General features: G+C 38.2%; 2 protein-coding genes and 1 long non-coding RNA gene across 20 annotated transcripts in view; 1 reads left to right on the forward strand and 2 right to left on the reverse strand.

Annotated features, from left to right (window-relative positions):
- The window catches only part of UBE2I (ubiquitin conjugating enzyme E2 I), a 17121-nt gene extending 16341 nt beyond the window's left edge, over nucleotides 1-780 (reverse strand). For 2 of the 7 annotated variants that reach the window (XM_048068085.2, XM_048068065.2), the window contains exon 1: nucleotides 649-780. The gene's annotated coding sequence lies outside the window, so the exon portion shown is untranslated. Of the gene's footprint in view, nucleotides 1-277; nucleotides 436-529; nucleotides 554-648 lie in introns of those variants that run through there. The other 5 variants (XM_048068075.2, XM_048068071.2, XM_048068081.2 and 2 more) reach the window with 4 other exon arrangements.
- LOC106046029 (uncharacterized) lies at nucleotides 731-12052 on the forward strand. Its single transcript, XR_007164891.2, has 2 exons — nucleotides 731-1197; nucleotides 10922-12052. It is a non-coding gene; the product is annotated as an uncharacterized lncRNA (long non-coding RNA).
- Nucleotides 6033-22458, reverse strand: part of KCTD5 (potassium channel tetramerization domain containing 5) — a 36775-nt gene continuing 20349 nt past the window's right edge. For 5 of the 12 annotated variants that reach the window (XR_010825106.1, XR_010825098.1, XR_010825100.1 and 2 more), the window contains 3 exons: nucleotides 18807-18932; nucleotides 13484-17731; nucleotides 6033-11026 (listed from right to left, as the gene is read on the reverse strand). Coding sequence is in view for 3 of the 12 variants with exons in the window: in XM_066977662.1 (XP_066833763.1) it covers nucleotides 10997-11026; nucleotides 18807-18932 (156 nt within the window). In the remaining 9 variants the exon portion in view is untranslated. The remainder of the gene's footprint in view (nucleotides 11027-13483; nucleotides 17732-18806; nucleotides 18933-22458) is intronic. The other 7 variants (XR_010825101.1, XR_010825103.1, XR_010825104.1 and 4 more) reach the window with 3 other exon arrangements.

Here is a 22458-nt window from a genome sequence, read left to right on the forward strand (position 1 = left end):
GCCTGGAGCCCCCTCGCTGACCGCATCCCGGAGCGATCGAGAGCTCCCCGAGCGGGCCGCAGGGCAGCGGGGGACGCGGAGCTCGCAGCGATGCGCCGGCGGGCCCGGCCGCGCGGCCGCGCCACGAACCGCCAGGCCCGCACGCGCCGCGGCTGCCCGTCCGGCTGCGCCGAAGGCGGGGAGCGCCCGCCCAGGCCGCGCTCTCCCAGGGCCCGCGGCCGCCTCCGCGCCGCGCCAGGCCCCGCCGCCCCAGGCCCCTCGCCCGGCCAGGCCTCACCGTGATCGGCCGCGGCACCCGCGCGTGTCCCGGATCGAGGCAGCAGCGAGTGACCCGGATGTTCCCGACTCGGCTCCCCCCCTTTGTCTCTGGTCCGGAGTTTCCCTCCCTCTCTCCTCGGTGCGCAGCGCAGCGGCGAGGTTTGTCCCTCCGTCCGACCCGTCCGTGCCGCTGCGCCGGCGCGGTGTGACCCTGCCTGCGAGCCGTCCGCCGCGCCTTGCGCATCCTCGTGACACAGGACCCGGAGGTTACCGGAACAACGCCTGAGCGGGGAGGGCGGCGGGGAGAGCAGCGCGACTCTCTCAAGCCCTCTCTTCCTCGTGCCCCTCGGCTTCTACAAGCCCCCGTCGAGAAACTGAGCGGGTTTTTACCTCAGGCGCCGAGAGCCACCCGTGCCCTAAAACCGTCCGGTCTGGCGCAGGCGGCCCAGGCGGGTGTGGCAGGCTGCGCCCGCCCCGGGACGCGCTCGAGCCTGACACGGCCCCGCCCACTGTGCACGGCCGGGGCTCTGATTGGAGGATCGGGGAGCGGCCCCGGTGATGGGCAGGCCAAGAAACCTATGGGGGGAGCGGGGACGGGGCGGAGCTGCCCGCCGGCTGGAGCTGGCGCCGTGGCGTGGCTGCGTCTGGCCGGTGGGCGGGGCCGCCACCAGGGCGGCAGGGCCCGGCGGGGGTTTGCGGCGCCGCGCTCGCGCTGCTGCCGGCAGCCGTGCCCCGGGGACGGCCCCTCGGCTGCTGCGGCTCCTGGGCCCGTCGGGCGCTGGGAAGCGCAGACGCTGACCGTGACCGCTAGCGCAGCCTTGAGTCGCGTTTGTCCCGAATCTACTTTACCCGACTTTTAAGGGGCAGCACGCTTTGTGCTGCGTGGTTTGGCTTCCTTGATTGTTTGTTTCTAAGAACTCATTTTTGGTAGCTTGTCAGGTAAGAATCGCGTTCTGTCTTTGTCTGGCTTTTTTGTTAAATTTTGGTAAAGCTTAAGAAATTTCTGTCTTGAAACCTCCTCTTAGCCATGCCTCGCAGCGGTCTGCGTTTGGTAACATTTGTTGAGCTACGCGCATCCCATGCCGTACTTTAGGATCAAAATGGTTTCTCTTCTCGGGAACGCTAGAATTAAATAGTTCAGTGAATAAGTTCTTAGATTTGTATTGGTCCTACTCAAAATCTGTGCTGAGGTTAGGAACCTCGTTGCCCATCATCCCAGCTGGTGAATAGGCAGCTGCAAGAGCATTTTGTCTTAGACATATTAAAACTTCTGTTGGAAGAAGCCTGTTTCTTTGTAGCCCTGGGTGACTGGGATTCAGCGGCAGCTGGCATCTGAAGCTGGCAGAATTAATATAAACTTACTGGACACAGTTATTTATGCTTTGTTCTGCTTGGCTTTTAAAATTCTCACTTGAAATTTTGTTTGTTGTTGTTTTTGACATTTTGTAGCATTTCAGACATGCACACCATGTAGAGATTTACCTTGTCGTTGAGAAAATGAAAGGCTATAGCAGAGAGTTAGGCAATAATCTACTATTCATATTCATAATGTAGGGGACAAGATGTCATCAGTTTAAACTGCAGTGAGAAAAATGGGGATCAGGTGTTAAGAAAATGCTACTGACAAAGTTACTATGGAACTAGACTGCCTAATGGAAAGATGAGTGTGGAGTCTTCATCAGTTGGAGTTTTAAACGTAGGTTAAAATACGTGCTTAAAGTATATTTACTCCTGTGTTTAGCCAAGAGGATAAGCCAAGTAGTCTGTTACAGCCCTTCCAGGCTTTTTTTGTTTTGTTTTTCCTAAAAAGCTCATGCTCTCATTTATTTCATGTTTGACTCTACAGAAGGAATAAAGAAAGTGTGTGTTTCTGGTTTCCACCTTTCTAGGTTGGTCTTAAAAAAACCCCACACTGAGCTGTCAAAGTAGGGGGTTTTGCCTGATATAGTAAGATCTTTGTTTTAAATCTCAAATGTTAGCTAGGCAATGTTTTTAAGAGATGTTATTGCCAGCAGAGACAAAAAGTAAGGAAGAACTGCTTCCAAAGCTTCTGTTGACATATTAACAACAGCTATACATCACTCAAACCCCCAATTCCAGGATGAGTGTGAATTTGAGCATGGAATCCCATATCTATCAGGTGTAGAGAAAGAGTTTAAACTGATTTTTCAGCCGTTGGATTCTCCTCCACTGGCCGCATACACCTTTCAAGGCTCACCTTAGGCTTGCGTTCCTCTTATGCACATGGGCAGTTTCAGCATCTCCCTACTGCAGTGAGAAATATGAATAGCAACATATCAGAAATGTTTAAAAAATGCAAAATAATGATTGCACCTTCATATAAGCAAACCAGATCCTTGGATCACTTGCCCCATTCTCATCATGCTCATTTGGCTTCTTGCCATTAATGAATTATTTAACAGTAATCCTGTTATCTTGAAGTGAACGGTTCTTGTTCATATTTGTGCTTTAGCCAATTACACAGCATAAGAATACAAAATAGTATACCTGCCTTTCTATAGGCCCTACCTCTTGCCCAGCTTTCTCTCTTTTCTTAATGTATAGATGCCTATACCAGCAACTGCCTTAATTACTTTATTCCTTTTAACTAGTAACTGCTGGAGAAGAGATGGAGAACAGCTAGCAGCTGTGTATACATTCTGATTGTCACAAATGATTTGGAGAAACAGGAGAGTCTCAAAGATCTTAATGAAAAGTCCAGTTGCAGGCTGCTTCGCTAAGCAGTTATTGGATGCTATCTCAGTTGCATGCTACTTGGTGAAAATACATTTGGAATGTCTTGGTGGTTTCTTTGCACAAGTTTGGAATAGATGCTTTCAGCAAGGCTATGCAAGCATAATAGTGGCTACACCAAATCAGACTAAAGATCACTCTAGTTAAGGAATCTTTCACCATTAGCAAATACCCACGGTAAAACCAGGACAAACATGTACTCTTCCCTTTACCTTTCCAAGTATCCTGTCACTTGCAGTATGGATGCTTCTAAGCCAAAGATTTAAAATGCAGCTTTGGTAGCATGGTCCTTGATGTAGCTGGCAGATTTCCTGTATTGTAGTAGGTTCACTTTCCAGAGCTTTCCCGTTGCCTGAATTTGCGTTCTTCAAAACTCAGCACTGAAGATTGTCATTACTGATCTGAATGGAGATGGTGGAAGAAATCGCATTTCTTTGCAGACCTTGAGGATTCCAGTGACATTACCAAAAGCAGTGATTTTTAGAGACTGTTAACACAACACTCACAGGATTTCTCTCTTAAAATTGTACAGGCTGCAGCCTCAGATAATGCCACATAAATATGGACTATGTGTTTATTACTGCCAGGCAAGACTTAAGCACACTAAAAGATGAATTTGCATGGCCATTTTCATCTTCCTGAAATGAAACTTCCCACTGAAAGGAAAGCTAGCCAAATAAACTCCAATTATTATAAAGGATCCAAACTGGATGTTAATGACTTACTTGGACATGTAAGGCATAGGTGAAGTATAAGTGAAAGATCTACTTTACGTCCCCCTTATTAACTGGCATCTGGTACACACTTATCCCTTTTGCGCTCTCATTTTCGCTAATTTGTGAAGACACTTGAAACTACAGATATGCACAGTAGGAATTTCGATTGAAAGTAGCGTTGTTAATTGTAAAGTGCAAATACTTTTATAACAAAGCCTGCTAAAAATATATAATGATCATATTAAGTAGTTAATTCCTACCAGAGTTTGTACTTAGGATTTATTTTAGTAAAAATCAAATACAATTAAAATGCAGGAAATCACTTTAGTAAAATGACACCATTTCACTAAAGTTTCTCAACATAAGAGGAAAGATTAGAACATGCTTCACATTTAAAACCAATTAAAACTATTAAGATGAAATTTGCCTCATTCTTATTTATACAGCCTCTGTAAGACTTTAGAGCTGACAAAGTGAATTCTTATATTTCTTACTTTATACTGTATGTTGGCCTTATTACGAAGCATCAATTTGATTAATTTTCCATACAGAAGTATTTATATTAAAAATTGGATTCTACAAGAAATCTGTGATGCTAGTTAGGCTGATTTGTGAGCTGTGTGAAAGCAAACGTTTGCAAACTGATCAGTTAGAAGTTGACACTTTTTTACACTTTTTTTTTTTGTGGTGGTAGTTATATATCCACAGCAGAGGGGACAATTTCCTACTACAATGATCAGTGACAGTCAGAGTAAACCCTAAGGAAAATACCTTGATTTCCCAGTAGATAAATATACAAATAAACATGGCTTTTTTTGTGGTAAAGTCTTTGAGGCAGCAGAAAAAGATGCATCTCCTTTACAAAGGAAAAAGTATTACTGCTTTGAATCACAGTGAAACTGTATTTTATATCTGAAGTACTAAACCAGGCACATCAGTGATGTTATGGTGTTACGGTCAACATTAATGGATTTAGAAAAGGAAGATTTAAGACATCAGACTTTAAAAGGGAAAAAACAATTTTATTTCATGCAGTTTACAATATGCTAGTGTTATGAAAAGGAGGTTAAAAAAATACCCACACACATTTTAATTGTGTCTTTGTTTTAAAAATGATGGCTAACTGTAAGAAACTTCAGATGTTTTGGGAAGCCCTAGCAGATTTTTTTATCCAGGGAAACTCCTTGGATTCATTTTTTTGTCCATGTCTGTGCTAAGAGTTTTGGCTAATGCAAAAGCATTAAAACCAAATCAAAAAGTCAAACTCTGCTGCAGTAAGAACACTTCAGAGATAATGAATTGGCACAAAATAAAGTGTTATTGCTAATCCACTATCCAGGAAATAACATGTTGGAAGTATGGCCACTTGGATAGCAACACAGCTGATGCACAAGTAATTGTGAGACCAGTAATTTCAAACAAACAAAAACAAAACAACCTGATGAATTAGGTAGGTGGGCCAAGACAGTCTATAGGAAATAGGGTTACAGATTTGTCATAGCCAGGCTCAGATGAGGCTCAGTACAAAAGCGAGTAGAAATAGTTGCCATTTGATACTTGTTCAGCTTGGTGATCTTGGTCCGAAGTAGACAGCTTGGCAACATTTCTTTTACAACATCTTGGCACTTGCTTCATCCTAGCAAGCATACATCAGCCAATTTAAGTTTCGGTAAAACTGTGCATACACTTTCGGAAAATCTTCAAAAGGAGCAAGAATCAGGTACATAGATGTATCAGCTCTTACATTTCATATAACCAGGCCTGGAAGTCTCAACTTCCCAGTGGGTCAAAACTTAGGCTCAGCTTTCTACAGCAAGGAGAATACTCTTACAGAACTTTCTCCTGCCACAGCCACCCCAAAGGGATCAAAATAACTTCAAGTAATTTTCTCTGATTATAATAGTTATTAACACACAACATCTGGGAGAACCCAGAAGGCTATATATATATGCAGCGGTATTTTATAAACTGAAATTTCCAGAAGTTTATGCCTTGGTAGACTTTGCAAAAGTAAAGGACTGCCAAGTTGCAATGAAACATTCAGCAAGAATTTCCTGTCATAGAATTTTCCTCAAAGCCTCTCTATTGCCAGTTCTATTCACAAAAGTTGTTAAATTTCAACATAGGCAATAATGAAGTGGTGGGCAAATGTGCCGTCTTCTCTGCTGTACTCCTTACCAAGTTGCATATTGAAATTTCAAGCGAGATAGGAACACACTTATATCTGCAATTGGTTATATCTGCAGTTTCTAAAAACGATTGTAGCATCTGTTAGAAGAAAAAAAACTATCTGCTTTTTAGAAGTTTGTTTTTTTTTTCCTGGAACCTCAAATTAGCCCTGGAAAGTATTTTAGCCCTTAACATTTCTGCACTGAAAAGAGCTCATTCACTTAGGCAAACTGAGCAATAAAAGAAGATCTATTTAGCCCTTTAAAGCTTCAGTTTAGTAAGAAGCCTTTAAAGACAGCTACCGCTTGTTGTGAACCAAAAGAAAGAGAAGTTGTAATACACTGAGTTCAGACAGGTGTCCACATTTTTTAATGGACTATTTTTGCTATTTTAAGAATCAGTAATCCTACATGCAAACCCAGGTAATTTCCTGAGATCGTACTTAAAGCTAGAAATAACTACAGTATAAACTATAATGAAGCAAACAGACAGCATCCTCAGACTATATATTTCAAAATGTCTGTGTTAGGAGACACTTCGCTGTCCTGAGCTAGCAGGTACTGTTAAAGGCAAAGCAAAATCCCATGTCTTTTTCAAGGGCCCCAACTTTCATGGCTGATTGAAGAAGTTAATTTGAAAAACTTGAAAGAGATTTTTGATGTGGAAAGAGAGAATAAAATAGGAGAATGACACTTTCTGATTTTATCACATTTTAAGTGAACAAAATGCCACACTTCATCTTCAGACTATTTTTTTCACTTTACTTTGATCTCCATGAAAAGCCCAGTATTTCGCTGTTCTCTCATTACTTTTCAAGGAATGTACTCCAGTATACCTGAATGATTGGACAGTACGCATTATAATCCATTTTCTATATAATTGCATTCATTCACACATTTCTGCATTTTTGCATTGTAAGTTCATTTTTATAATACCAATAAAAAGGTAATTTGTTATTAATATGTGCGTTAATTTGTTGGTGACACTGCTCAAAAAGAGATCAACAACTTCCAACAACCTCAACAGATGTTCAGAGAATGCAGTGTTATGTTCTGAGAATTCTGAACTCTGAAAATACCATCATCCCACTCAACACACTGGTTCCCTACACAGGCCTACAATTGCATATTCTTCTGTTTAATCTGCTAGAAATTTACATTTTTCTCCTGAAAAAAACTCTCTCAGAGAAGGAGGAGATTGATTCAATTCTGGTATCTTCAGGAAATAATACCATTCCTAATCAATCATGACTGTTCATAAACATTGCTAGAAATGGAGCTACACAGCTACTGTCTGAAGAAAATATGAAGACAAAAAATAATTAGATGGAATCGAGCTCAATTTTTTTCAGGAATATCTTTTACTAAAGCTAACGTGAAAGATGAAAGGAACTGGTATCATTACAAGACACCTAGCTAAATTTGAAAAAAAAACATTTTTTCAAATGTTCTGAGTATATGATTCTGAGGACTGAAAGTTCAGTAGACAATCAATATAAGCTTCTAAATACAATCAAGCCTGTGACACACAATTAAGTTACTAACAGATAAACTGCAATTACCCAGACTCCTTAATAACTCCATAATAAGTAGGAGAAAATTCCAGGTAACCTTGTATCTTTCATTAAAAAAGCTATTTCTCATTTATTGTGGGAGCTGAGTCAGACTATACTTTTGAACAGTTATGAACCAGGTGACATTCACATCTTAGCAGCTTCAGAATGGCGTCTTCATTGCATATAAACTCTTTATTTGTCACCTTCTGAAATCCAAAAGCATTTCACATAGAAATCAGTTGTCTCCCATACAAAAAAAAAATAACTTTTGTCTAAATTAAGTCCAAACAATCTGTTTCCTAACTTTAAGAAAGAAATGGCTACAGTAAGTTTGAACTTTTCAGTTTTTACACAAGTTTTGCAAGAAGTCTGTCATTTAAGAAATGACAGACATTTAAGAAGTCCTCTAATGATCTACTAAAGTAACCTCGTTTTCCATGGTCAACATGCCAGACTACTTCACTGAATATTCATGTAGTGAAGGTGTAGAAAGCTAAACCTTCCGTAGTTTTTTCATGAGAGCTTACCTTGATTGACTGTTTATTTTGGTACCTCTCCCTTCCTGCATTATTTTCTTCTGCTATAATCTTTTTATGCTCAGGATCCTAAATTCACAGAAGCATAGAAATGATTCTATAAATTCTAGCCTGGGGTACTGTTTTGATTTAAAGATAAGCTGTAGAAATCCAGAGTTCACCTCATGCTTTTGCAGTTTAACTTTTCAATTACAGACCCCTCAGTGTACATATCACTTTTACATCATCATAGGCAGGTCGTTTGAGGTAAATAGTTCCCAATGACAGCAAAGACACAGACAAAGGACTCCAGTTTAAACTACATCGGTACATTACCTCATCCTGCAAGATGTTAACATACGAAGCAATGTTTCCAAAACTTGATGTAGATTGGACTCTAATACAACAACCTTGTTACTACAGCTAACTTTATTTGACATTACAAGAGTCAAATAAAAAGAAACCAAACTTTTTGAGGGAATGATTCTTAATGCCCCGAAAAAGGCATATAATTGCACTTCCAACTATCTCAAAGCCTCAGATGTTCACAAAAATTAAAGCAACAATGACAATAGCAAGAACGGAAAAGTAGGTAGTTAAGTGGTCTCAAACAATAGCATATATAAAATAATTTACAAGGTACCTATTAAAGTTCTTTTTTTGTTTTGTTTAAAATCTGTGTGAGGTATTGGAAACAAAGTGCAGAATGATTAACAACCCATTTCCCCCAAATTTGCTACAACATGGATACAATGTAAACTAGATAGCAGGTAATCTCACCATAAAAGCATGTTTTTAAACTGAAAAAAACTCCAGTGAAAAAAACATACTTGGGAAAAAAAACACCCTTTTACATACTCTAAATTTGTTCTGGTTTTGCTCAGTTTGTTACTTATGCTTTGCTGCTGCCATTCTTGAAAATTTCAGTTCATGAAACAAAATACTCATTTTGGGAGGAGTTAAATAAGAGAAACAGAAATACAGATTCAGAAGGATCATTACACAGATATTTTGAGCTTTAGAATCCAGTTAGGCCAATGCTGCGTTACTCTGTAAAGCACATCAAGAAAACAAGAAACCTAGTTGGCTGCAATTCCATGAGCTAGAGAGCTCAGGGAATATGGTAGAGTCATGCTGTTTAAAAACACAGTGACTACTGCAGCAGAGGAAATGTTTTAATATGTACTTAACACAGACAATAGCTATGCTTATTTTCAGATACATAAGATAATCTCTTACTACGTAAGGGAAACTTGGGTGTTAAATTTAAGCAGATAAAACATGGGTGCCTAAAAAAGTATAAAAGTATAAACATTGCTCCCTACACAATTACATTTTTAGTAAATTCAATTCAGTTTTAACATTTTAAAAAAAGACAAACATTTTATGTGTTGTTGTGGAGGGGCCAGCAGCTTCCAGTGCAGACCACATCCAAGTGGCAAAATGCATTACAAACCCTTTCAAGCATTAGTTGCATGGACAAAACATTTAGCCCACTGTTTAACCAGCTTAGTAGAAATGGTTTTTACAAATTGTTCCTGCCAAACTTTTATCAATGTATAATCTTTTTTTTTATTATTTTTTATTATTATTATTTTTTGGAAAAAAAATAAATAAAGGTAGACCCTGGGTGTTCGACAATTGGGCTTTTGTGTAAAGGATTACCTAGAGTATATGCATAAATTCTGACGTTACTGAGAATGAAAACAAATGTCTGCAGAATTCAAAACAATCTTACAGCTTTTTGAAACTCCCTTCCACTGCTTTCAGCTATGTAAGTCAATGAAGCTGAGTTTTATACCGTCAATATCATTACGTGTTTTAAAGATGTGCGAAAAGATTTTGCTCAAAACATAGTGTATTAAAAAGCTCCAGTCTTGTGTATTAGCCTTCATCAAGGACAAACTAATAAAGCTGCACCAGATGTATTCAAACGGTGTTCTTTAACTGCATAGTTGAAACAGTATAGAAAGATTGATTACAGGTATCTTGAATGTATGAAGTAATTAAGTATTTCGATTGCATGAGCTTGTCTTCACACTTTAGGTTGATTTTAATCCCAGCCACAGAGATAGGGATCTAGGACTAACCAACCATATTTCTGTAAAACTTCCAGCTCTTGAAAAATCTCTACTGTAATCCATAGAGGTCAACACGTACAGGAATTTTTTAAAAGTACAAACACACATTTGAATACAAATATCTCAAAAGAAAGAAAGTTCAGTTGTTCATTTTAAGTGAATTTTGATTCCCCTTCCAAACATCTGGCTAAGACTGGAGCATAACTTTTGCAGGAGGAGACTGATTTGACAGAAAGAACATCAAGAATTACTCAGATGAAGGCCATTTTCTCAGAGTTTAGTCTTCCCTTTGTGTATTAACATATGCCATAAACCCACAGTCAATATATACAACCTTCCTTTAAAGAAACCTTTTGTCTGTTGTGTAACTTTTTACATGCTAGTTTCAGTTGATCTCCTAGGCTGTTCTTATGAAACAGAATGTCACAGAGCCATAAGGAATGTGCAGTAGAAGACAGTCAACTAGGGCTGTCACTGATTCCAAAACAATGTAGGCCCAAATATTTGCATTTGTGGGCTGTAACGTGTGTGTGTAGCACCAATTGCATTGTCCTTTAAATGTTTACAATGATTAGTAGGAAAATCTCTGCAAACTGATCAACGTTGGGTCATCCAGCACCAAGCATTAAGTGCTACATGTCTCAGAGGAAAATATAAGTGCATGGTCATTTCTTTTCAAATGGCCAGTGTCAGCCAGCCCATAAGACAGTACAACCATGCACTACAACCAAAACTTAAAACACACTCCCACACCATCTATTCCCATTAAGTAATCTTGCAACGCTTTCAGCCAGTTGACACCAGCTTATAGGCAAAAATGGTTGAAACCCAGATCAACAGAAAATTGTCTAAATCAGATTTTTTCTTTTGCAGCCAAGCCTCTTCAATGTGACAATTCACTGCATCTTGGAATAAAAGAGAAAAAATCTTCACTGTTCAATACTCTCTTCACATCCTGGAACCTCGTTCTTGCAAAATCTGAAAGAGACCAACAATTTTATAAATGAAAATTCTCTCAATGTCATTCTTAAAGAATGGAGGACAAAGAATGGAGGCATAATGACTATTTCAAAAAAACTGATAATTTTTAAAGAAGCTGTTTCAAGGACATTCTTGAAGCTTGTGCTTTAAGACTGAAAAAGAAAGATTAATACATACAATGTTTTACTATCAAACATCATGAAAACTAATGTACATCACTGCTAGTAGCTGAGTCTGATTAATATAACCAAAACTTAAGGGCTGGAAGACATAAGAAGTAAGCCATTTTATTTCATCCTTGTTCTAAAGATACTTAGGTCCCATATAGTAAATGAACCAGATACATTTTAAAACTTGGGATTTAATCTTAATTTTTTCCTATTGCAGTAAATGTCCTTAACTCTCTCAAGTTTCAGCTGCAATTGTATCCCTTGAAAACGTGAATTAGCAACCTAAAATGTGCACAAATGTCATACTGAGTGAGATGATGCATTCAGCTTTCAAAGACCAAGAGTATGAGTTGACAAGAACTAAACTGACGTTTGAAATAGATGTCCAGACTTGATCTTTAGCATGAACTAAATTCAGCCAACAAGATTTCTTCATAGTAAAAAGTTTTAGTAAATAGTTTTGTACAGTGGAGTTCGGATATACAAGCTGATCAGTTGGACTCACCACCTATAGGACAGTAAATCCTACTTTGACAACAGTTTTAAAATAGTTTTACATTAATATTATTTGTTCATGGGAGACCTCACAAGTTTGTTAAGCATCCCTCCCAGTCCACAGGAAAATTGCTTCTGCAGAGACAAGACATAGCACATTGTACTTTTCATGCACTACCCTGTCCATCATTATCCTTTGAATCACCCAAGCCAGGCAGCTGAGAGGCGTTGCAGCCTTTTGACTTCATGAGAAGGAATGTATTTCTTGAAAATTGTCTAAGGAATTTGCTTCTCCCACTGTTACCAAGGAACTGAGATTCCCATTACAGTGAATAAAATGATTTGGTTTTCCCCTAAAGGCAGTTGACTTGTTTAATATACATTTTAAAAGGTGTATATTAAATATAGGGAATGACGTCTAATGAAACCAAAATATCTGCCCCTGAAGAACCTAGGAAACCTTGTATATAGCATCCTTTAACACGAAGACTATGTATTCTATTTTCATTTTGATTTTTTATTTTCCCCTTTTCAACTTTCTTCAGCACCTCCAGTGAAGAAAGGATCCATGTCTTAGGATTGACTGTCCAGGCCACCGTGTTTCTCGCATTGCTACTCTAACCTGAATACTGCAATCAGCAGTAATGACATCAGCTCTGAAGCTGCTTTAGTGTACCCATAGGGAAGCCTGCAAGCAAACGGTAGAACCAGTGATGACCATGGCCAAAAAAAGACTAAGCAAAGCTTCAAATGTACTTAGCACAAGTACTTTGTCGGCAAGTAAAATTATCTCTAACAGTAATTCATTTTCTTTTACTTCCTGGTTGTTTTCCAAGTACTGAGAAGAGCTCTTCAAAACCTGGCAGAAAGCAAAGGCACAGTCCCTGGGAAATGGCATAGCTGTCTTCAATGCAAAATTTCTTTCTATGATGATTTCAATTTAATCTCATATTATGACAAACACCTCATGCTAGTAGCACTCAGTAGCACATTCTACCCCCAGAGGATTCACAGAATTTGACAGCACACACGATCTTTGTGCCTGTTGCGTAAAAATTGTCAACCAAAAATTAACAGAGCATGCCAGTTTCATGTTTGGTTTTAAATGAAAAGGTCTAGGTGTTTGGTTTCTTTTTAATATTGTTAAAATGTTGATAATTTACCGTATCAGCCTCTTATCGGTCATTAAGCCTAGTATGTCATTCACAGTGGCTATAGTCAAGTAGGGTCTCACCTGCTTTGCACAATGCCATGGAATATTTTAAGGACTGGAGTTCATAAAGACTCCATCACCATTCGTATGCTCTCAAGGACAGTTCAGAGTTAACTTAAAAAAAATCCACTTTATCACTTGCTCCCTGAAATGCCTGCAGTACCTGGATCTCACTTTGTGGTTACAAAGTTCTGTTTCATTTCAAAGTCAGACTTACTATTATTTACAAGTTAGGAAATGAAGTGACACTGCAGGTACTTTGATAAATTTCCAAAATACAGGATCTCTCTGATGGGCTATAATGTGTTTTAAGGTATATTTTAAATGCAAACACTGCATATTTCATGAGGAGGAATCTACTATGTGTACTAAGCAAAAAACTTTTCATATTAAGATGTCAGAAAGATACAGGTGCATTCTGCACGGAAAAGACAGGCCTTGAAAATTGCTCAGTAGCTAGTACTAATACACTCAAAAGGGATTAGACAAACTTACAGAATGTAGTGCCAATGATACCTATTTGATGTAATGATCTGGATGCAGGCTTGAAGCCAAAATTTCTAACCTGCTCCTTACCAGACGCTGGGGAAATACATCACGAGTTATTCTGATAAATGCTTCACGCTTAATCTCTTTCCTCAAGTATTTGGAGTCGGTCACCGCTGAGAATAAGGTATTGGGGCAGAAGTCCACATAGTGGATAACAGTCTGACCCATCAAAAGTAGCAAGTAAATGCCAAGAGGGGCAAAAACATGGCTGAAACAAGCACCTGTGGAGTTAGAAAATATTAGTGGATCAATTAATTTTGTGAATGTTTCCCATCTGAAATGCAACATTTGAGTTTATTCTTTCCTAAAAGATAAAAAAAAATGCTTTTAAGATTAACAGAGTTAGAATTACTTTCTGTAACTTCAAGAGCACATACAAATAAGACAAGCTAAGCCAGATCTAGATTTTGAACTTGGCACACTGCTGAGCCAGTAAATCCAACGTAAAATAGAAAATTCCATCAGCTCAGGCAATATTATAACACATTTTACTTGGTACTTTTTCTGCAACCCCTAACTTTACTAAAGAGGAAATGATTTCTCATCAGTAAGCTCTCAAGGGAAGTGTTCCATCCACCTCTGTTTAGAAATTGGGTGAAAGAGGATCTTCTATAGTTATGAACAGTGACTTTGTCCAAAGAGGAAAAGAGAATATTGAATTTCAATTATCAGGAACTCTATCAAAATTGGAATTACTAATTACTGAAAGAATGACCGATTCTATTCTGCAATCCGAAACTCCTCCTTTTTCACGAAAATAAAACTTTAATGAGACTTCCTGAACATTTTAGTCACTTCCTGGGCAAAAATGCTGAGAGAAGATGTCTCAACACTAGCAGAGGTAACTAAAATTTGAAAACAGTTAGGGCAGGTCTTTTCTTAAACTGCCAGTGGCTAGGATTGTGGAATATATCTTGAGCAGAACCAGGCACTGAAGAAGTTCATGCGAAAACACACTATTAGCTGAACAGAGACCTTAATGGATAACGCTCCTCTGAACTTATACTTTAGCTCTGTTGTCTTCAGAATTTTCCTGCTTACCATGTTTCTGTTGTTTTTCATCCAGATGCAGCAGATCCAAAGTTGACTTAAAAACTCTCAGCAATGTTGAATAAACTCTCTGATCCTAAGGGCCCAAGTGTGATAGTTCCTTCCGCTCAGAATAAATCTGCTGCAGACAGAATAACATCTTAAGAGACTTTCTGTCTCTCAGGCAGCTGAGAAAGCTTGCATTCAATTCCATCATAGGATCAATTTACTTTTTTCAGTAAAGCTTCAGATTTGATCCATTCCTTGCAACCATTCCAGAAGGCTTAGCAAAAGACCTTATTCTACCTCAGCAGTAGTTTCTGTTAGCATCAGGAAAGACAATAATCATAGGATAATAGAATGGTTTGTGTTGGAAGGGACCTTAAAGATTACCTAGTTTCAACCAGCTGTAATGTATCTTCTTCTTCAGCTGTGTGGAAGCAACACTTCAGAGAGAAGTATAAGGCTGCTTTACAGCTAAAATATTCAGCTGTGTAGATGAGAAGCTGGAGCTCAATCTCATGCAATTGCAAGCATCTTTGATATATACGGATTCCTGATGTGACCTGTAAAGTACCTTGATCTTCAATAAGATGTCAAACTGCAGTAGAAAGGACCTGACCCTTCTGTGGAGAGAGTTGTTTCCTGTGATAAAGACAACTGTAGCAGTAAGATTACATCATGTGCCTCTATTTGCCAGGTCTTGATGAAAAAATTATTAATTTCAAAATTATCAGATCTGTTGACTACACTGCACTTCAGTTAAGTTCGTTAATTTATTGCCACATCAGACATTTGCTGAAAATTTATACTCCAAGTTTGTATGAGACACCCCTACACATAAAAAGTAATTGACAGAAAAGGTGGTGCAAGGAAATTATAAATCAAAACCAATTTTGATCCTATAGTATTTCCCCCTAGAACCTATATGAAGCACTTTTCTTCTCAGCATAACTTTAAAGGTATGGATCATAGTACAGCTGATAACAGCAACATTGATTACTCTGTCAAAGAAGCAACATACAGAACATGTATTCTGTTTTTGCTAACCATGCCACAACTATAACCACAAACAAATACACCACCAGGACTAGCCAAAGGACAGCACTAGTGGGGGCAGGAATTGGATGGGGCAGAAAAGCATCTGGGTAAAATCCTAGGGCAGCTAGTGCTCACCATGACATTTACACTTAATCTGAGTCATTCATATCGTAATCCGTTTCTTCATCTTCACTCTGAGTGGCATGCAGCATGCAGCAAGTATAGAGAAAGGAAAGGAAAAGAAAAGATTGCAGGTGAGTCAGTGCTGCAACAAAGTACAGTCCACTTACACTTGAAGCATCTGGGAGTGACATTTATTTACTTTTATCCAGGATCCCCGCTCTTTGTAAGAAAGTACGGCAGCAGACAATTTCAAGCAGGAACACTATAGATTTCATGAAAATTTCCTTTCCCAAACATCCTACAGTCAGCAGATAGAAGCCAATAGTGCCATGCAATGTAAGAGGAACCTTAGGTATAGAGAAAACTTAAATAAACCAGAGTTGGTATCTCTATTCCACTTACTGTTCCCCACATATGGGGAAGGATAGCACCTGAAAACCTAACCTTGGATGCAGATTTTATGAACAGGCTTTGGTCATTACTTCCAAGAGTGACAGGTAAATGAAGTGGTATGAAAGAAGAATGCTTGTGGGAACACAGGCTATCTTTTAGTATTGCCATGGCTTCCTGTAAAAGTCACTGAAACAATTTAAGTCAATGCTCCAAATGGGGTTAAATTCCCTCTCTCAGGCATATTACAAGGCTACACAAAAGTCAGCTACTAACAAAAGAACTAAGAAAGGCAGGTGCTTAAATATACTCAAAGACTGGTACTTCACTATCTTTTTGGTTTTATTTTTTGGTGAATTTTGACCTGCTTATTTTTTTCCTTGAAAATGCCAGTGACAGGAAAGTGCTAAAATTGCTTTGTGGAAAATATACACTACAAGACTGATCACCCCTAATATTTCATAGCACAGCACATTTTCTGCCATTTGTCTCTACATTCTTTCTATGCTTTACATCAGCAAAATAACGTGTTATGCTTTGTATTGCCATGTCTGAGTTTCACCAATACATAGTTCAGTTAAATGGTGTACAGGTTTGAGAGTCGGTAAAGACTGCATGGACCAGTAACAATGAGAGATTCTGATTATGCTGGAATCCCACATTTCAAAGTTTTAATTGCTACTGTTTCCCTCTTCTAACCTATCTAAGCAAACCGTTTTCCAAACAAGAAAGCATAAAAAAAATGTCTCTAAGAAGGTGAAGTTTGATTAGATGGGGTATCAGAGAATGCTTTTTCCTATTTTGAAAGTCCAGTACTATTAATTTAAAATTGAAGTGCGCATCAATAAAAATTACATACTGGTGCTTTTTTTCTTTCTGTAACCTAATCTGCTGCAAAAGTAATAGTTAGGAAGACTTTCTCATTGTTTCTAGAAGACAGTCCCAGGAGGTGAATGTGTCTTTCTGTATATATCACTGTATACCATAATTTCAATCATACGAACTTCATGAAGACCAACTCAGACACTAATGAACAGGTTGCAGATGGGAACTACTGGATCAACAGTTCCTAAAGAACAGTCCAAATTTCTCACACAGCTGTCAGAAACCTCTCAAACAAAAAGGAATTCCTCCCCCCATGCCCCAATGCAACACATAGCTATAAAATATATAGCAGAAACACACTGTATCAAAAACGATTTTTCAAGCATTGCCATTTATTGCTAGCAAAAGCTCAACTCTTCCAGGAAACAAGGAGTGAGTGCTTATATCGCCAACCAAAAACTATCAGTAAGTCACATTCATTGCCCTGGTCAAATTATGCTCTGCACTCTTCTCCAAAATGATGACCAAGAAGCCCTTGAATGGAGAGGTCTAGGATTTAGCTTCTCTCAGAGCTACTAATTGTACAGGAGTTGAACTGTGCCCTGAATTAGTTTTTCTTTTCATGGTTTAATAGTTTGATTTGATCCATAATTTCTATTAAATTAAGGATGCAATGTAACTCTGGCAACTTCTGAAGTTCCCTGAAGATGTACTACTATTCCTTATGAATGTGTGTAGCAGGTTCAAGAATTCCACTCTTTTTTTTTTCAGGCATGTATCCCAGCCATAAACTATTGCCACATCCCTCTTTGTCAACTTTTCGATTTTCCTTAACCATTCTGGTGAAAGCAGACCATGATTAGGGTTCTGGAAAGAATGAGACATGGCTTACACAGGTTCACTGTTTACCCTTGATTACATTAATCCCTTACAACTCCTTGGAAATCTCATCTCAACAGCAACAAATTAGCAGAAATCAATCATTTCACTAAGCATCCAAACAAAAACCTGGAGTACTTTTAAAGTGCAATTTTAAAAAATGTCTCCATAGATGTAGCAGCAAAATGAAGTTACACAGCAGAGGAAGTAGTGAAGTTTTATCTATTTGGGGCCTCAATGCCAAGACCCACATCACATTTTAGCATTATTTCAAGATCTATTACTTTAAAGGTGATTCTTGAGAAAGCAATCATTGATGTTCTATCAACTGTTTCCCATTTAAACATACTAAATAAAAAGCTTTTAAGCCAACTACAAAAAGTACCCAGTTTACCTGTAGTAGTTTCCTCACACAAAGCAATAGAATATGCTTACATACATAACTAGTCTGCCTTATTACTGTTCAGTTGTTTTTACATCTTTGATTTGTACAGACTCTGAAAGACAACTGATGAAAATGCTAAGATACTGTACCCATTACAGTCTTTTTATAAAACAGGTTACAGAAAGGAAGGAGAACTAGGTGGAAACCTGAAAATAACAGGCTAAAAAAATCTTCATTTTACAACATATTGCACACTGTTTTTCAAAGACAGCATTCTAAAATCCCCATTCGTGACAGTAAGATGTCTTCAGCTCAACTCAAGCAAGGAAAACATTTTTCAAATGAATCATGTAAAGAATAAGGAGTCATTAAAATGTGTGAGAAACAAAATGTAGATTCTCAACTGTAAACAGCAAATATCTGTGAATACTCAAAAAACAGGATAGGTATCAGGAACAATACAGAATATTCCGTTTAAAGAAGCCATCCTGTATAACAAATTCATGACGACTTTACCATTTACACTCTCTTATACAATGAACAGGGAACCATTATCAGTTTTGAAGGAGGGAGAAAAGGCAATTAAATAAAAGTCCAGAAGAGAGATAGGCCTAGCATGACTTAGCAAAGTCTACCTGTTTTGACAATATTTCTTTACTCCGATGTCTAGTAACTTACCTTTGCTTTTTCACTGGGTTCACTGGTTGTGCCATAGGGAGTGTTATGCAATTCCTTTGAGACAACACACAGAAATTCAGCCTGATCTTCATTGCCATAGTTATAGGAAGAACCAATACTGACCAGCTGAAAGAAGAAAAAAAGTCAGTTGCATTTCCATATAAAACAAATCCCGTAAATTCTCATAAGAAATAACACTCCTCACTCTTCAGACTGATGGCTGTGCCTGACGCATGACTCTCTACTTCAATGCAAATACATTTTGATGTTGACAAATACACTGACAATCTGATGATAAGATAAACATAGCTTTTCTTTTTAAACATTTACAGAGTTAATGGTTTACAGTTATGATTATACTGTCAAAGAAAAGGGTACAAAGGCAGGCCAGTGGAGATGCAGCCTGTTCCCTGTTCCTGCTATTTAATGGAAACCTTCCCATCCTCCAAAGTTAATTTTAAAAACATTTGAACGTGGTATCTTAATGTGGTATGACTTAGTACGTAAATGGCTGCATGCAGGAAGCACTTTAGCCTGGAGGGATACCTACCACTATATTTACAGAATAAAAATACCTCTGCCAAAACATATTTTGAGTAGACAAAGTCAAAATTTGTCCTTCGTCGGAAAACAGCAAGACACAGCATGTTGGGACACTAAAATTAACGTCTGAAATCCATGTGTACTGCTATGAGGTATTTAATTTAGGAAGCACTACAAGCGGAAGCCATGTATAATGAAATGTGACCTATTTACAAGCTCCTGCAAGTCTTGATACTGAATGATAAATGACAATTTACTGATAAGGAGGGATATAATCAACATCAGTATTACCTCATATGCAGCATGTCTATCAAATGGCATAAGTTTCATATATCCTGTCTTACCTTACACACGGTACAGTTACCTAATGCTAGCTTTACATAGCCTGCCTTTCCCAGACAGAATCAATTCAGATGTAGCTGGTTCATTTTTCAAAGGTTTATGTCAAAAGCATGGCAAGTTAATGTATGGTGCTATAATTACTAACACAGTTCAAGGACCTAAAAAAATCAAATTGTTGCACAGATACACTGTATCTAAATGTCATTACTGAAACTATATTACATCTACCTACCACACCACCACAAACATGTAACAAGGCTGTCCTATTCCTCAGTCTCTATTATATCATTAAATTGCCCTGGTAATGGCTCCACAGAAAAGGCTTGACTTGTGTTTTAAAGCAGCAGCATTTGAAAAACTATGGCTATTTGTCTAAAAACAAGCGTACTTCCATTAGTCTAGCAGACCACCAAAGAAAGTAAAAGACTTCTTAGAGTAGGAAGGATGAAGCCAAGATGAAATCTTGGTCCAGAATCTACTTGAGGGATAAGACAATTTCCCCAACAAAAGCTGAAGGCAGACCAAGGTAAAAAGCAGCTTCCATAAAGCACTGTCATGAGAAAATAAAGCTTAATTGTACTTTTAGGGAGAGAGAAGAGAGAGATACTCAGATGTTCCAGCACTCTGGTAAGACAGCCAAGCAAGAACATCTACAGACTGAAAGAGCTAGTGTCTATGAAGAGCATCAGGCAGTATGTCTGCAGAAAGAAACAACTTGATGCCAGGCCTAGGTAATATCACAGTTTCCAGACCCGGATGGCATTACAGCATGCCTAATCACAGCTATATGTCCCATTCTACAAAGCTCATCTTCTGCTCCTACTGTGTCCTGCTTAGTGCTACAGCAAGACTATCTTCAAGGCCTCTCTTAAGGAGGGAGAAGGAAGAGTAATTGAAAGGAAGATTATTCTCCTTCCCACTTTAAGCAGAACTGCCAGGAAGTAGAACTGTCGTGTGGAGTTGTTGCATACCCAAGACTGAGCAACACCATTTGATAGTATAATTGATAACAATTTTTAGAACAACAAAAAAAAGCTGTTAAGTTGGCTCTAAGCCTGTTGAAGTGATATAAAGTTTAGTCTATGCATTATATATCAAACTACATAATACAAACACAGCAACTACTTCAATTACTGTGGTAAAATGTAGGAATATTTTAAACAGTATTTTTAACCCACTTATAGACCAGAACACATTCAAGAAGCTGGATACATGTTTAAAAAAACATACATAATTAACCTTCTCTGAAGAGAAATTTGAAGAATAAAATTCAAGCATACGATTTGATTCAGTATAGTCAATTTTTCTTCTTGCAAAATGGCAAGAACTTGATAATAGATAAGCTATAACAGCTGTAGTAATTATCCTACCAGAAGAAAATAATACTTCTTTACTCATTGACACACAACAGTAATAAGTGATTTCTCTGAAATATATGATACAAGATCCAAACATTAGCCAAATGTTCAATCATGATTCAAACTAGGTTGATAGTTCCTCAGTTGATAGCTACTTAAATCCTCCACTAATGCTTTATAATTCGAATTAGTTGACCTTTTGCATATAAGTCTTTTTAGGAGATGTGTCTGATTATTTATTAGCTCACTGGACAAAACTATTGATGTTGCTGACTGCAATAAATATAGATGACTTTTTGACATTAAATAGTTGGTGCATTTCAAGACAAAGTTTCTTTTGCAACGTTAAACACAAGTTCTTCAAAACTTCAATGCACTATACTCCTGTAAATAGTTCTACGTATATATGTCCACAGCCTATGATGTATTATTTGTGTAGTTTTCAATAGGATGCTACAAACTTCATCTTAGCTTCAAGATGCAAGAACAGCAATGAAGGAGATAGCAGAAAAAGAAACAGTGAAAAATGGTTGCAGATTAGAACTGTAGTGTCAGAGAGTATGCTTAGAAATAAAGCAGTATTGTAGCAAGTCATCTCAATGTTCCCAGTGTAGGCAGCAACATTTTAAGAAGGATGCTGATAAACTGTAAGGAGTTCTTAAACCTCTCTGTGTCCCCCGCCACCTTCTTCCCCCCTCAAAACAACACAAAAACACAGCAAATCACTGCATCTATGTATTACAATGCATAGGAGGAGAATTTTCAGGTTTTTCAGCCTGCTGCTTCTCATGTTTTCTGAAAGGACAAACTTTTTTTTTTTTGTCTCAACAGCAGATGAAGTTTTTTATGACCAACAACTTAAGAAAGGAAAAAATATTCTTAAACTATGAATTTCACAGATTTGTATGATTATATAAACATATAAATGTATTTATATGTATCTATATGTATATATGTATTTTTCCTCATTGTTTTTTTCCTTCCATGTGTTGAGTCCCAACAATGTCATAACTGAGCTCAGGAAAATGTAAACGTTACGTATCACAGAAAATTTATCTGATTGCGATCCATTCATTGATTGCATGGAATGAAGTTCCTGACACTACTAGGCTGTCAGCTGTAATTAACAAAGGCACAAATGGAGAGCAAGTAATTTTTCTTTTTCATAAATCAAGAGAAGCAGAATTATTTGTATTATACTGCTTGATGTGCCAATACAGGTCAGGGTTTTCCTGAGAAGACACAGAAATAACAAGAAGAAAGTCTCTGTGTCATAAAGCCTGAATTTTAAAGTAAGATAAAATGACAATCAGAAAGGTCAAAGAAAAAAAAATGGCATAAATTGTTTGGCAAAATTCTGGAGAAAGGAAAGGGTGGAAGCTAGTGACTTCTGGTACCAAGAGGACAGC

This window comes from Anser cygnoides, chromosome 15, assembly GCF_040182565.1.
Source record: "Anser cygnoides isolate HZ-2024a breed goose chromosome 15, Taihu_goose_T2T_genome, whole genome shotgun sequence".
NCBI classification, from domain to species: Eukaryota; Metazoa; Chordata; class Aves; order Anseriformes; family Anatidae; genus Anser; species Anser cygnoides.